Genomic DNA, 13,605 nt, shown 5'->3' with positions numbered 1-13,605 from the left:
CCCCTTACTAACTGCCATTTTTCTTGTTTGTATCCTGTGTAGGGTTACTTTCTTTTGTTTTGTATTGTTAATATTTTGACTTTGTTTGTTATTTATTTGTGTAGTTTTCTTTTAAAGAAATAAAGTGACTGTATACTTCACCAGTGCCCATACATTCATTTAATTGAACAACTTGAGCGGGTCTACTACCCCTATCTATTATAGACGAGCGGGTGTACGCTCTTTTACATATGTATATGTATATGTATGTGTTTTGTATGTATATTATATGTGTGTGTTTTCTCACTGGAACTTGCTCACTCCTTGCTTTTGAGAGAAGCACCCAACACATGTGGGGACATATATTTACTCTTCTAGCTGACCTTGACAGCCTAGGCCACTGGGGTCACTCAGGCCTGTCTCCTACAGTATGTGACCAATTCACAGTTATAGCATTTACTTTAATCTTCCTCTTAAATCACTAGAGAATAATGATGAATATTGTCTGAACCTCTTACTGAGAGAAAGTACATCTTTTCAGTATGTTTTCTGAAAGTTTCCTGATCAGAGCTGGTGCTCAACCAACTTTTGTGAGGTGAGCAAACTTTTTTTATATATATTTATTTATTTATTATTCCAAATGCATAGACATCCCCAAACATTTCAGCAGGTTCAAGATAATTCATCATGTTAACACAAAGAATATGAATAACTGTAAAGATCATCTGCATTAAAACAAAAAACTAAAAAATGTCCATAAAAAATAGGGCACAATGTATATGATGCAATAGGCCATTTCCTTATTGGGTTTTTACAGCTTTACCAGTATTTATTTTATTTTTTTACCAATTTAAAGGTTTTTTTTATTTTTTATTTTTATTTTTTTACCTGTATTTTGAATTACGCAATGTGTTGTATTTTACGGTTAATTGAAATTTCCTTAAAATTACTGGATGATGTCCTGGTAAAAAAAAAATACCATTTGATTTTCCATTATTCTCTACATTGTTTGTGGGTGTTAATCTGGAGAAAGCTCAAACTTGCTGATTTTCTAAAGTAGAAGAAAAATAATATTACACATGAGAAAAGTTTCCACATCAAAAAAATTAAACATCTGGGCTTGCTTTAAACATTTTACAATATTCAATCATTCTAATAATAACAAAAAAGTACACTTTTAAATTAGAATAAACTAATATTTCTCAAAGTGCTTCTCAAACACACCTGTTGAGGAGTTCAGTTTTATATTGGTTACTTTTGATTTTAGCTTGGAAAACCATCAAATCCTGGTGCTCTCTATGGTTAGTCCATCTCTTCTTACACTACAAACAACGTATATAGTTTATATTCAAGTTCATTTGGTCACTGTAGTTAAGCAGATTCAGTTTATCAGTGATTCAGTAGACTTTAAGTACTCATTAGAGAAAGGAAGACTCATCATGAACATCATTCTTCAAATTCAAAAACAATATAAACTACTGACAGGTTTTACACTAGGTGTATTCAATTCTGTGGCCTTATTTTAAGGATAAAGAATGCGCTTGTCTTGTCCAGAGACGAGTAGCCTATAGTTGTGAGAATCTCCACGTACACCTGTTGAATCGCACATTCTGACAGGTGTAATGGTATTGAATACATTTTCTTTCAAATCGCAGTGATTTCAGGAGACAAAACGTGACAAAAAAAAGCATGTGGAGAAATAGCCAAATCAGCACAATATATTTCAATATATTATATATATATAATGCATCGCTTTCTGTCAGGACTTGCTTTTCCCCAATCACGGAAGTGACCTCAACGTCCGGGTTAGCGGTAGCATGAGCCATCAGGCAACTGTTATTTAAATAAACTCCTGATGTACTTACAAACTTTCCAATGCCTCGTTTTAAGAGTACAGAACCTATTTGTACTACTGTAGAAGTTTGGTACCATTCTGGGCATTATTAGTGGGGTAATTTACGAGATACATCATAGGATCCATTAGCGCCTGCACTAAGCCATTCGGCTGATATCTCTAAATAAGCTCTAACTTTAATAATGTTCGACCGAGGGAAAAAAGGCTTCTGTGGGGTGTTTGGCTCGAGGTCATGGTGCAAAGTACCCTAGGTTGATTTTACTCCGAACCATCCCTTTAAGTAAGTAATAAAATGACTATGTTTTGCTGAATATTATCACGATTGCAAATGTTACATTGATTAAAGTTAAATGTGCAAGTTTGTTAATATTAAGTTACTTACATTTTAGACACATATTGACTGTTTTTGTTCTATTTTACCAACGAAAATAGTTCCAAACACAGAAAAGCAGCACTTGACTCAACAGTGTTTTACTAAATGATTCAGCGTTTTGAATGAATCGGTTGAATCAATGACTCAGTTATTAAGTGACTTGCTGCCACCTACTGGCGGTTTAGTTTCATGTTTATGTCTTTTTTGTATATTCAAAAGTTTATTTAAAACATTAATCTCATAACATTAATTATTGCAGTTGTAATTTTGCAGTATAAATTATTTAATTTGATTGGTCAGTGTGTTACTATTAACACTGAATGTATTGATTAAATGTAAACATTTGACATGAAAGATGATGCATACATTTACTAAGGTTAAAAAATTGGCCTTTATAAAAACAATTAACGCCTTGGGATAAATATCAAAAATATGCAGATTTGCAGAAGTATATAAAAGCTGATAGAACACTGATGAGGATATTACTTCAGAATAAATTATATTTACACCACCAAAAATAGTTTTCCCCACACAGAAAAGTATATTTTTTACAGAGGGTTATGGGGTATTAGGGTTAACAGATAATGAGTTAATGGCTACTGCCTTATATGTTTGACTTTGTCTGACTAGTGTAACTATGTTCACATAATCAGTTACAGTTGTATATCTACTGCATCTTACAGACTATGCATCATTTCTTTTGAGACTCAATATTTCCTGGAATTTTTTGTATGTATTATTTTATTTTTTTTATAATCAAAATATTCTGGATTCCTTATCTTTTTGATCAATATGAATAAATAAATAAATAAATGCACTTTTACTCTCTTTGTCCTCACTCCAATGGTCTAAAACTCAAACTGGTCCTCACAAAGATAGCTGTACAAGTACACATACACACACACACGCACACACACACACACACACACACACAATGCTGGAAACAGATAGAAAATGATTATACTTTAAAGATTTCTTATCCAGCGTTAGTATTACAGCCTTCATCTTTCAGTTGAAATGGCTGATAGTTCAGAATTTACTGTTTGCCCTCTCTGAGCATCATCAGTTCATGAAAATAAGCATATGTCCCCCATAAAAAGTATAACTATTTTTATATATATATATTTTTTTTTATTTTACATTTACCATGGGAAGCCCCTCATTCTGCTCTTGCTTCATTTCACGTGGTTAAGAGCCTTCCGAACAATCAGAAAATCTTAAAACATTTACTGTACTAGGCCTATTTGTGATTTATATAGCCTATTGATTGCACATTTTTAAAATATATTGTAGGCTACACGCGTTTTACAAGGGCTGGTAATGGAGAAAGATCGTTTTAGAACCAGAGGGTTAGTGTAATAATGAATGGGTTGATCCAATTCAGAGACCTATTTTAACGATTCGTTAACGAATCATTCAGTAGTCAAACCAAACCCTGTTCAACCGGCTGAACCAGAGATCCTGAACCACCGCATCTGTGAACTTGAACTTGAACGTGAACTTGAACGCGTCAGCGATAGCAGCTCCATCGGACCAGTCCAGCAACAGACCAGCACTGGTAATACTATAACTTGTTAATTATCCGGTTTTTACTTTGTTATTATAAATCTCTTTGCATGCTCGGCTCGTGTAAAAGAAAAAAAAAAGTAAGAGATCAAGAAAAATCCGGAAGCGCGGGACTTATATGCAAATGATAGACTCTGCTTATTTAGATGACAGTGATAAAAACTACAGTCTTAGGCTAAAATTTGTTGCACAGAAAATTAGGCTACATGATTTATTTATTATAAAAAGTTTTATTAAATCTCTAAAAGTGCATGTGATTCATTTTGAGTTTATCCCAGAAGTGCAGTGTTGTTAAATATCAATCCAATCCGTTTCTAACTGCACTATCGCGAGCTTCTCTCGCGCTTTAGGCTGCAATCATTGAGTTGAAAACATGTTAAACTTGATTAAAACACGGTAAACATATTTATAATAGCCTATACTGTGCAGACAACACTAACTGAAGTGTTAAAGCATAGCTGACCCAAAAATAACAATTATGTCTATTTACTTACATGTTGTTACTTTTTTATTTATTTATTATTGCATGAAACAAAGAATTTTTGAAAAATCTTTATGTAGTTCAGACATAAATTTAACCCTTATAGGAAAAACCTTGCAGCTTATAGTGATTTCTGATCAATTTATTGCTCCAATTGATTCACCAATAACCAATTTTCTTTTTCGATCCTCAGCCATGTCAACAAAAGAATCAAAGCCAAATCTCAGCCATTCCCAGGTCACAGAGATTATCAAACGTCTCTATGGCTTGACTGTGTCCGTCATTCGACCATTGCCCAGTTATGATGATCAGAACTTTTACGTGGCCCCCAGTGAGGGTGGAGAATATGTATTAAAGGTTATGAACTCAGCAGACAGTCACAACATCACTCTTATCGAGTTACAAACACACTCTATGAACTTCCTACACCAAAGAGGCTTTCCTGCCCAGACCGCTTTGCCCACTCGGACTGGCCAACTCATGAGCTTGGAGGAATTTGGTAAGAGTATTTGTCATAAAAGGCATTAAAGGACAAGTTCGGTATTTTACACTTAAAGCCCTGTTTACAGATCGTTTCTGATGAAATAGAACGGTTAAGATTAAAATGTGGACACATGCTGCACTCGGTGAGTTTCACGTCTTTGTAAACGAAAGTTTAATGCGTTTTTTGGAAGGATTGTTCCAGTGCCCATAGGCTGCCATTCTGTAGGTGGGGGGGAGAAGCGAAAGAAATCTAAAATTCTCGGGACAGCAGCATGTGTCCAAATTTTAATCTTAACCGTTCTATTTCATCAGAAACGATCTGTAAACAGGGCTTTAAGTGTAAAATACCGAACTTGTCCTTTAAATGTTTATTTCTCAAAACGGGCGGTCACACTACGTTTTCAAATGCATGCAAATTTTGGAGACCGGAAATGCAAGCTCACACAAAGACGGTTTGCATTTCGCTCCGGGGTGTTTCCAGTGTTTCTATAGTGTTTCCAGTACAACGACATACCATAGTAGCCTACAATGCATCATTGAAGAAATCAACTAGTCACGACATAGTTTCCTGAAACCGTATTTTTGCAAATTGGTCATTCAACCACGTTGGTTGATGATGTCCTGCAGATGGTGGAGTAATAACTTCTTTTAATGAATTTGAGATCGAATTAATGCTAGATGTTTTGCTATAAATTACAGACATTTACATGGCATCTGAGGACTATTTCTAATTTTTCTCAGTGATTTTGCTTTATTTCCTTATATAGGGGCTGTTTACACTACACCGTTTTCAACTAAAAACGTTAAAAAAAATTATGCATTTTGGCCGTTCGTTAACACGACCATGGCGTTTTGGGTGCCTGAAAACGGGAAACGGGTTTTAAAGTGCAAGTTTTTGAAAACGGTCTCCGTGTAAACAACAAAAATGCTAATCTCTGAAAATGATGCCGTCATGCACATGCGTATTACATGTTCAGTCTATAGCGTTTCATTGCCATCTAATGGCCTGGCAGCAGAATAGAGGGTTCTCTTACGAGAGGTCTCTTGTACTGCGTAAGATATCTTACGCTAGGGGAAAATCCTTTTTCCGCGAGATATTGAAGCCAAAAATTATCCTTAATTTTGTAATAATGCAAAACGCGTTGCGGCAGCATACAGACATAGGCGAGGTAGCTCGCGCGCCTATTGGCTGTTCTGCGGCAACTGCAGCAGCCTATCGAGCGAGGCCTGGGGTGACGCCAGACCCAATGAGGGTGCTTCGCGCCCGCTGCGTCACATCCCGCCGAAACGGGCGTGGTCTAGGCCTATAAATATCGCTCGCAAGGCAGCTATTATCTGATTTTTCATCCTTCAAGCGAAGCACACGCATCGCTGGAGCTGGAGAAGAAGCCGCACCGTCTGAGAGAGAGCACCTTCAGCGGGACGAGTCACTGAAGTCGCTGGCCGCGCCGCCTTCCTTGCCTTCCTGCTGCGCTTTCCGGCGCTTATATCCTTTTATTCTCTGTACTCTGTGTGTGTGTGTGTCGCCGCCGCGACACACATTCTAAAAGAGCAGCGTCTTTTTCAAGATGCCTTCCTGCGGCTCGTGCAGAGCCACACTCAGCGACGGGGACCGCCATGTTATCTGCGTTTCCTGCCTGGGTGAGGAACATGCAGCTCTCGCGCTCGCTGACGGCGGCTGCAGTTCTCTGCAGTTGACGATGCCAAGAACAGGGGATACCTTTCGCTGCCGCCGGTCGAAGAGGCGATAGCGGCCCACTTATGTCCGCCCTCCGCTGGACGGCGCGCTAAGCTGGCCCTACCCTCTAAAGCTTGCCGCACGACGTCAAGCCTGCTCCGCCGCGCTTTCTCCGCCGCCGGGCAAGCTGCGTCAGCGCTGCACACCATGGCCACGTTGCAGATCTTCCAGGCCGATCTCCTCCGAAAGCTGGATGAGAAAGGACCTGACGCGATCTGCGTGCCGGACCTAAGAAGCGCCACAGACCTCGCTCTCCGTGCCACTAAGTCCGCAGCACAGGCCATTGGACGGAGTATGGCCTCTCTCACTGTGACCGAGAGACACCTGTGGCTGACGCTCTCAGAAATGGCCGAGTCCGAGCGCACCGCGTTCCTCGACGCCCCGCTTTCTCCCGCTGGCCTCTTTGGATCCTCCATCAAGGATTTTGCGGAGAGATTCGCAGAGGTACAGAAAGCGTCACAGGCTATGAAGCACTTCCTCCCGAAGCGCTCCAGCTCTGCAGCAGGCCGTGCGAAACCGTCTGCACAGAGCTCACAGCCCCAGCCACCGTCCACTGCCGCCACTTCACAGCGCCGCCAGGCCCGAAGCGCGAGACCGCGCTCCCGCTCATCCAGCCGCCGCCCTGCCATGCGTGGCCCACGGCCTAGGATTGTGGCAAAGCCCGAGGCCCCGAAGTCGTCCTAGCACGCCTAGGAAAACGACGGTGTTCGAGTCCCGCTGCGGCCGGACTCCCACCAAAGTTATTCGCTCGACCAGTTCCAGCAAATGTGACTGTTCCAGTGTTTTCTGCAGCCAACAAGCCGGTTCTGTCGCCCGCTTGCCTGCACACAAATGCCGTTTTCACGGCTACCCAGATAAATCCCCAAGAGAGTGTATTTTCTGGTGTCCCGGCCACGGCCGATGGTGTCTCATGTGTAGTAAGAATGCCCACTGCCCAGTGCCCATCTCTACACACAAGCACAGCCTGTCACACAGGGCCCGCGCACATAAAATCGACTCAGATCGGTTGCGCTTCAAACGTGGTAAATGTGCCCACTACCAAGTGCCCACAAACACCACGTTATGCATGTCTCACGGTTTCTGTAAAAACGAAACCAGCGTGCATTCGCTTCACTCAAGCGAACAATGCTTTCGGTGTGATAAATGTGCCCGCTGTCCCGCGCCCACATCCACACATAGACATGACAGTTCCTACGGGACTCGCCCAGCCCTCCCCCTCGCGGTTGACCGCCGCAGAGGAGTCGAGCGCGGGCAATCTGCCCGCTGTTATCAGCGCGCCCCATGCCTCAAATGTCACGAGCGCGACGCTTGTGTTACAGCACACCGAAGCCTCTCCATCGCTGAGCGAACAGAGCGCGCTTCGTATTCTACCCCTAGCTATTCATGCAGACGCATGGGCAAAGCTGCCCGGGGTTTCGAAGTGGGTGCTGGACATTATAAAAAGAGGCTATTCGCTACAGTTTCGCCGACGCCCTCGCCGCTATACGGCGCGTGTCGAGACCACGGTAAAAGCAGAAGTAGCACATTTACTTCGAGCCGAAGTGGCGAAACTATTGAACAAAGGGGCCATAGAGCCTCTCTCTCAAGTTCAGAGCGAAGGAGGGCTATACAGCAGATACTTCCTGGTACCGAAAAAGACGGGGGTCTCAGACCCATACTAGATCTAAGGCAACTGAACAGAGTGCTTGTGAAGCGACAGTTCAGGATGCTCACGACCAGAAAAATCCTCGCGCAGATTCGCCAAGGAGATTGGTTCGTGTCAATAGATCTGAAAGACGCGTATTTTCAAATACAGATAGCGTCACGTCACAGGCGATATTTGAGATTCGCCTTCGAGGGCCAGGCATATCAGTACACAGTCCTGCCGTTCGGTTTATCCCTGGCACCCCGTACATTTACGAAGTGCATGGATGCGGTGCTCTGGCGAGTACTGAACTATTTGGACGATTGGCTGATTCTAGCGCAATCTCGCTCAGTGCTCATAGTAGTCAGTCCAGTTCCCGTATGGGACCTTTCTACGGTACTGGAAGCCATGAAAGGTGGACCATTCGAGCCTTTACAGACGATTGATCTGAAACATCTGTCTTTCAAGACTTAGGGCGCAGGTCATCTCCCTGTCAGCCCTACCGGTCCCTGATGAGGAAAGAGACGCGGGCCTCCTTTGCCCAGTCAGGGCATTACGAGCTTATGTGTCTCGCTCGTCTGTTTTCAGACAGACAGAGCAGCTCTTTGTTTTGTTCAGCGGGCGTTCTAAGGGACTAGCCGCGTCGAAACAGAGCCTATCCAGATGGATAGTTGATGCTATAGCGCTAGCATACGCCTCCAAGGGCATGCAGTGCCCGTTGGGTGTCAGAGCGCACTCCACGAGAGGCATGGCCTCTTCGTGGGCCTGGTCGAGTGGGATTGCCTTGCAAGATATTTGTACGGCGGCGGGCTGGGCCTCCCCGTCTACATTTATAAGGTTTTACAATCTAGAGGTTCCCGCCCTGCAGGCCAGGCTGCTGTCGGTCTAGTTAACCAGTATTATCTGACCTGATGCTATCAGCTCAGAATGCTGCGTCTACTGAGCACAGCTCGATGATCGACAGTGAAAAGCAGTAGCACAAGATGTGCCTGGGCAAACTGTGTAAGACCCACATTTCCCCATCAGTTCAGGCCGTACCCCGCCCTGTCTGTATGATGAAATTCGCGTCTAAGTGACGCTGCCATATGTGGAAGAGTGCGGCTTCGCCCCTCCCTCTTCCCGGACTTCCTGTGAGTTCCCTGGGTGATTGTGCTCTATATGAACCCCGGGCTTTCGCCCTTGGGTCTTTGGTGTCAGATCTCAGCATGCACGGCGTTTTGCATTGGGTCCCCTAGCGTAAGATATCTTACGCAGTACGAGAGACCTCTCGTAAGAGAACGTACTCGGTTACTAACATAACCTCGGTTCTCTCTAGAAGAGGGAACGAGTACTGCGTATCTTGCCGTGCATGCGCACGCTCTGGTTGCTTCGATGATGAAAAACCAGATAATAGCTGCCTGCGAGCGGTATTTATAGGCCTAGACCACGCCCGTTTCGGCGGGATGTGACGCAGCGGGCGCGAAGCACCCTCATTGGGTCTGGCGTCACGCCAGGCCTCGCTCGATAGGCTGCTGCAGTTGCCGCAGAACAGCCAATAGGCGCGCGAGCTGCCTCGCCTTTGTCTGTATGCTGCCGCAACGCGTTTTGCATTATTACAAAATTAAGGATAATTTTTGGCTTCAATATCTTACGCAGTACTCGTTCCCTCTTCTAGAGAGAACCGAGGTTACGTTAGTAACCGAGTACGTTTTTAGTCGTTTTGGCGGATCCATGTGAATGGGGATCTTGGGGATTGGGGATTTTGGATTTATTATTTGTTAGACATTAAATATATATATATATATATATATATATTTTTAAAGACACTGCAGAGTGTGAATTCATGTCTGTTGCAGTGAAGAAATTTTGTGAAAAGTCTAGTGTGACTTCAACTGAAGTTGTATTAATGTATTATGCTGTTTTATTTGCTGTTTTTTTTTCTGTTATTTTTCTTATTACACAATGAATAAAATTACTATTTTAAAGTTCTAAAATACAGTACGGTTTGATGGTAACTGGTTTGAAATACCTGTTTCACTAGTTCGCCTGCCCATTCAGCCCTAAAGGTTTATAGTAAACTAACTTGGCTTGCTGTCCTTGGAGGAGGCTCGAACCCGAGGCTCGACTTGAGCTCCGAATTAAACCCCCCTATGATGGAATTGCGCATAAGAGGATAGACATAATTTACTGGAGGAGAAGGGGAGGAGGAAGGCTGCCGGACTAATTTGTGAATGAGATGATGTGGTGTCTGCTGCTTATATAGTATGCTCGTAATGATGATTGACAGGACTGAATGTTAAGGCTCCTCCCAAACCTACTATCTGAACTTCATTTCACTAGTTTGCCTGCCCGTTCAGCCTTAAAGGTTAATAGTAAACTAACTTGGCTTGCTGTCCATGGAGGAGGCTCGAACCCGAGTCTCAGCTTGAGCTCTGAGTTAAACCCCCAAAGAAGTATTGCAAAGACAGCAAGCTGGGCAATGAACCATGAATGGTTTGGCGATATAGGTATACGTAGAAAAGACTTAAGACATTAAGCCCCCCCCCCCCCAAAGTTGAGTAGAATATTGTGCTGAAGTCGCTATGGAGAAATATAGGGCGGCTCATGGGGTCAATCTTTTGTGGAAGCTAAGAGAAAACGAAGGAGCTCCTGCGGGGAGCAGGGGTAGAAATCACTGATGCGGTTGTGAAAAGATTGGAGGTTATTGTGAGCGGAGTGAGAAATCATTGCTGCACCGGGTAGAAATTTAATTTAGTTTGAAAGTTGGTGCGAAATCACAGACAGTGAGGAATGAAGTTTAATCTGAAGCTGGTTTGAGACCAGTGGCCAATATCACTACTGCGGTAGTGAGAGAAATGTATTTTGATGAGGGGAGAAAGCACTGCTGCAGCAGTGAGACATGAAAGTTTGACTGGAGCACCTGAAGGGAAACCCACGCTGGGTGGGCTCGCAGTACTTGATCGCAGATATAGGGTAGAGGGGGAAAATTCTGCAATTGCGTAGGAGGAGAGCAGGTGGAATATATTTATTCATGAACACGTTGTTAGGGGGTAACAGTTTAGGACCCAAGGACCAGATGTTTGAAAGAAGACCCGGAGTCAGAATTATAAAAAAATGAAGAAAAGTTTTACTGAAGATAGTTTGCAGTTTCATCAGCAGAAGTCAGCTTCAAGACTCACACAGCAGTTTGTAGGCCGCCCCGCTTACAGTTACAAAGATCACAGCAGTTATACCATTTCCAAGGTCTAAGCTACGTCATTGCTTACAGGTTGAATGATTCTGATTGGCTCAGAAATTGATAAACATAGTAATTTTCCACGCATAGATTATGCAGCTGAAACTCGGACCCTGAAGTCAGGCATGTCGTGACCTTCCAGTTCTCAGATTTGGGTTGCTGGGTGCCAGCATGTCTCGAACAACTCAGTCAATCTCCAACAATGCTAGTGGTTCCTTAACCTGTAAGCAAGAAGACTAACACACACACCAACACACAGCTTTTCCAAGGTTGGATTTGGATTACTCCTTTCTCAAGGAGAGCTACATTTTAGTCTAAGTAAGGCTTTAACAAACAAATGGTCCCTTAAACTATTGGCTTCAATGACCCCTATGTGTTTTAACATGTTGAAGACCTTTCTCAAACATAAAACATTTCTCTATTTAATTTCTTGAAGCCGGGCTAAATGAGCAAGCACTGTTATTGCATTCAGATATCAAATACTGACATTAAAGAATACATGAAAATAACATTTCAGTAATCACACTGGTAACTTCTATAACAAAGTAAAAATCTCTAGAGAAGTCATTCAACTCATTTGATATTTAGAAGGAAAAATATTGATTAATACCTTGATTATAATCACTCATTACATATACATTGAAGCAGCAGTGGATTCCAATCCACCCCCTTTAACGTGCACAGCAAGTAGATTGCTGAGTGGGCAATTGATGAGCTTGTTGTCACAGGTTTGAAATGATGTCTGTTAAGAAAGCATTTTGGAACCAATGTTGGAAGGGTGTGGGTAAATTAACAATGAACATCGAATGGTTGCTCATTAACAAATCCGTTTTGCTATGCTTGAGAAATAAGAAGTTGCTTAATACTTCACGAGGAAGATTTACTTGGATGTCAAGTCCACGTAGAGAGGACACTGGGATGCGTGACGGGCCTGTATATGGAGCCAATGTCCTCAATTTTAAATCCTGCTATATGTTCTGCTTTGCTTATGAAATAATTGCAAGCGGAAGACCAGATTAGCCGTCTGAGGCGTCTTTTTTTTTCTGCTATCACAGATTGTGGTTTTGGCACACAGAAATATTTAGTGCGCTTACTTGCCTACCTGTCTGGCACTACCATAGCCAAAATTACCTGCAGTCCTCAGATCTTGTACGACGTTGGGAAAATGGCCGCCACGTTGGATACAGTTTTACTGCAAGTAAATATTTTATTGCATTCTATCATTAAAGGAATAGTTCACCCAAAAATGATGATTCTGTCATTATTTGTATTTTTTCCAGTGGTTTCTCATTTTATTTAGGCATTTGTTTGTTTTTGTTTCTTTTTTCTTGTGTAGATGGAGCATCCAAACATCAGTTCCCTTCAGAGAGAGAACTTTATATGGAATCTCGCCAGCGTTCCTCTCTTAAATCAGTATCTCCATGTGATGGATGGGGACCCTGTACAAAAGGTTGTTAAAGCCGTTATTGAGCAGTACCAGATCCAAGTCATGCCAAAATTACCACTGTTTCGCAAGTGTAAGACATTATTTGAATTTAAAGTATTTCACTCCGAAGTCAACGCAGTCCTTATAACATTATTATTGCATTGCAGGCATTAACCATGGAGACTTCAATGACCACAATCTCTTGGTGAAACCTGATGGACCTTCAAAGTACAAGATCTCCGGGATTCTTGATTTTGGAGACATGAGCAGTGGGTATTTCATATTTGAGCTGGCCATAACTATCATGTACATGATGATTGAGAATCCCAATCCGGTCGATGTCGGAGGGCCAGTGGTGGCGGGATGGGAAAGCGTTTTTCCTCTCAATGAGGCAGAAAGAGATTCGCTGTATTTGCTCGTTCTGTGTCGGTTCTGCCAATCTCTGGTTCTGGCCCGGCACGCTGTGATCCAGCAGCCAGAGAATGAGGAGTACTTGATGACCACGGCCAGGACAGGTGTGCAGCTGCTCAGTCGTCTTTGGGAGCTGGGTAAAGAGCAAGTGGAAAGAATATGGTTCCAGAGTGCAGCACAGTTGCCACAGTTAAAATGTTGCCTTTATTTATGAAACTTATCACTTATTAACATTCAAGTGTTGATAAAAAAAGAATTCACGAAGCTAATAAAATGTTTTTCAAATTAAAGTACAGTTAAAGCTATTTTTGAAGTATAAAAAAAAATATCTACATTTGAACATAGTAGTATACTGCAAGTGCAAAAATAATATACGAATAGTAAACTATAATATTATGTTCACTTAAAGAAAACTTACAAGTATACTTGCAGTATAAACTACTAAACTAGTAGTT

The 13,605-nt window shown here is 42.4% G+C and overlaps 1 protein-coding gene across 1 annotated transcript; it reads left to right on the top strand.

Annotated features, from left to right (window-relative positions):
* Positions 1-3,690: 3,690 nt before the first annotated feature.
* Positions 3,691-13,364, top strand: LOC311085840 (hydroxylysine kinase-like; the record flags this gene model as incomplete). The annotated part of the gene is made up of 5 exons (XM_084118460.1): positions 3,691-3,765; positions 4,448-4,753; positions 12,369-12,511; positions 12,650-12,830; positions 12,907-13,364. The coding sequence occupies exons 2-5, from the start codon at positions 4,450-4,452 to the stop codon at positions 13,362-13,364; spliced, it is 1,086 nt and encodes a 361-aa protein (XP_083974586.1). The 5' UTR covers positions 3,691-3,765; positions 4,448-4,449.
* Between the last annotated feature and the right edge of the window lie 241 nt (positions 13,365-13,605).

The sequence above is a fragment of the Abramis brama genome, assembly GCF_963993115.1.
Source record: "Abramis brama genome assembly, chromosome: 6".
Classification (NCBI taxonomy): Eukaryota; Metazoa; Chordata; class Actinopteri; order Cypriniformes; family Leuciscidae; genus Abramis; species Abramis brama.
Note: the sequence above shows the minus strand (reverse complement) of the source record. Positions and strands in the feature narration are given on the sequence as shown.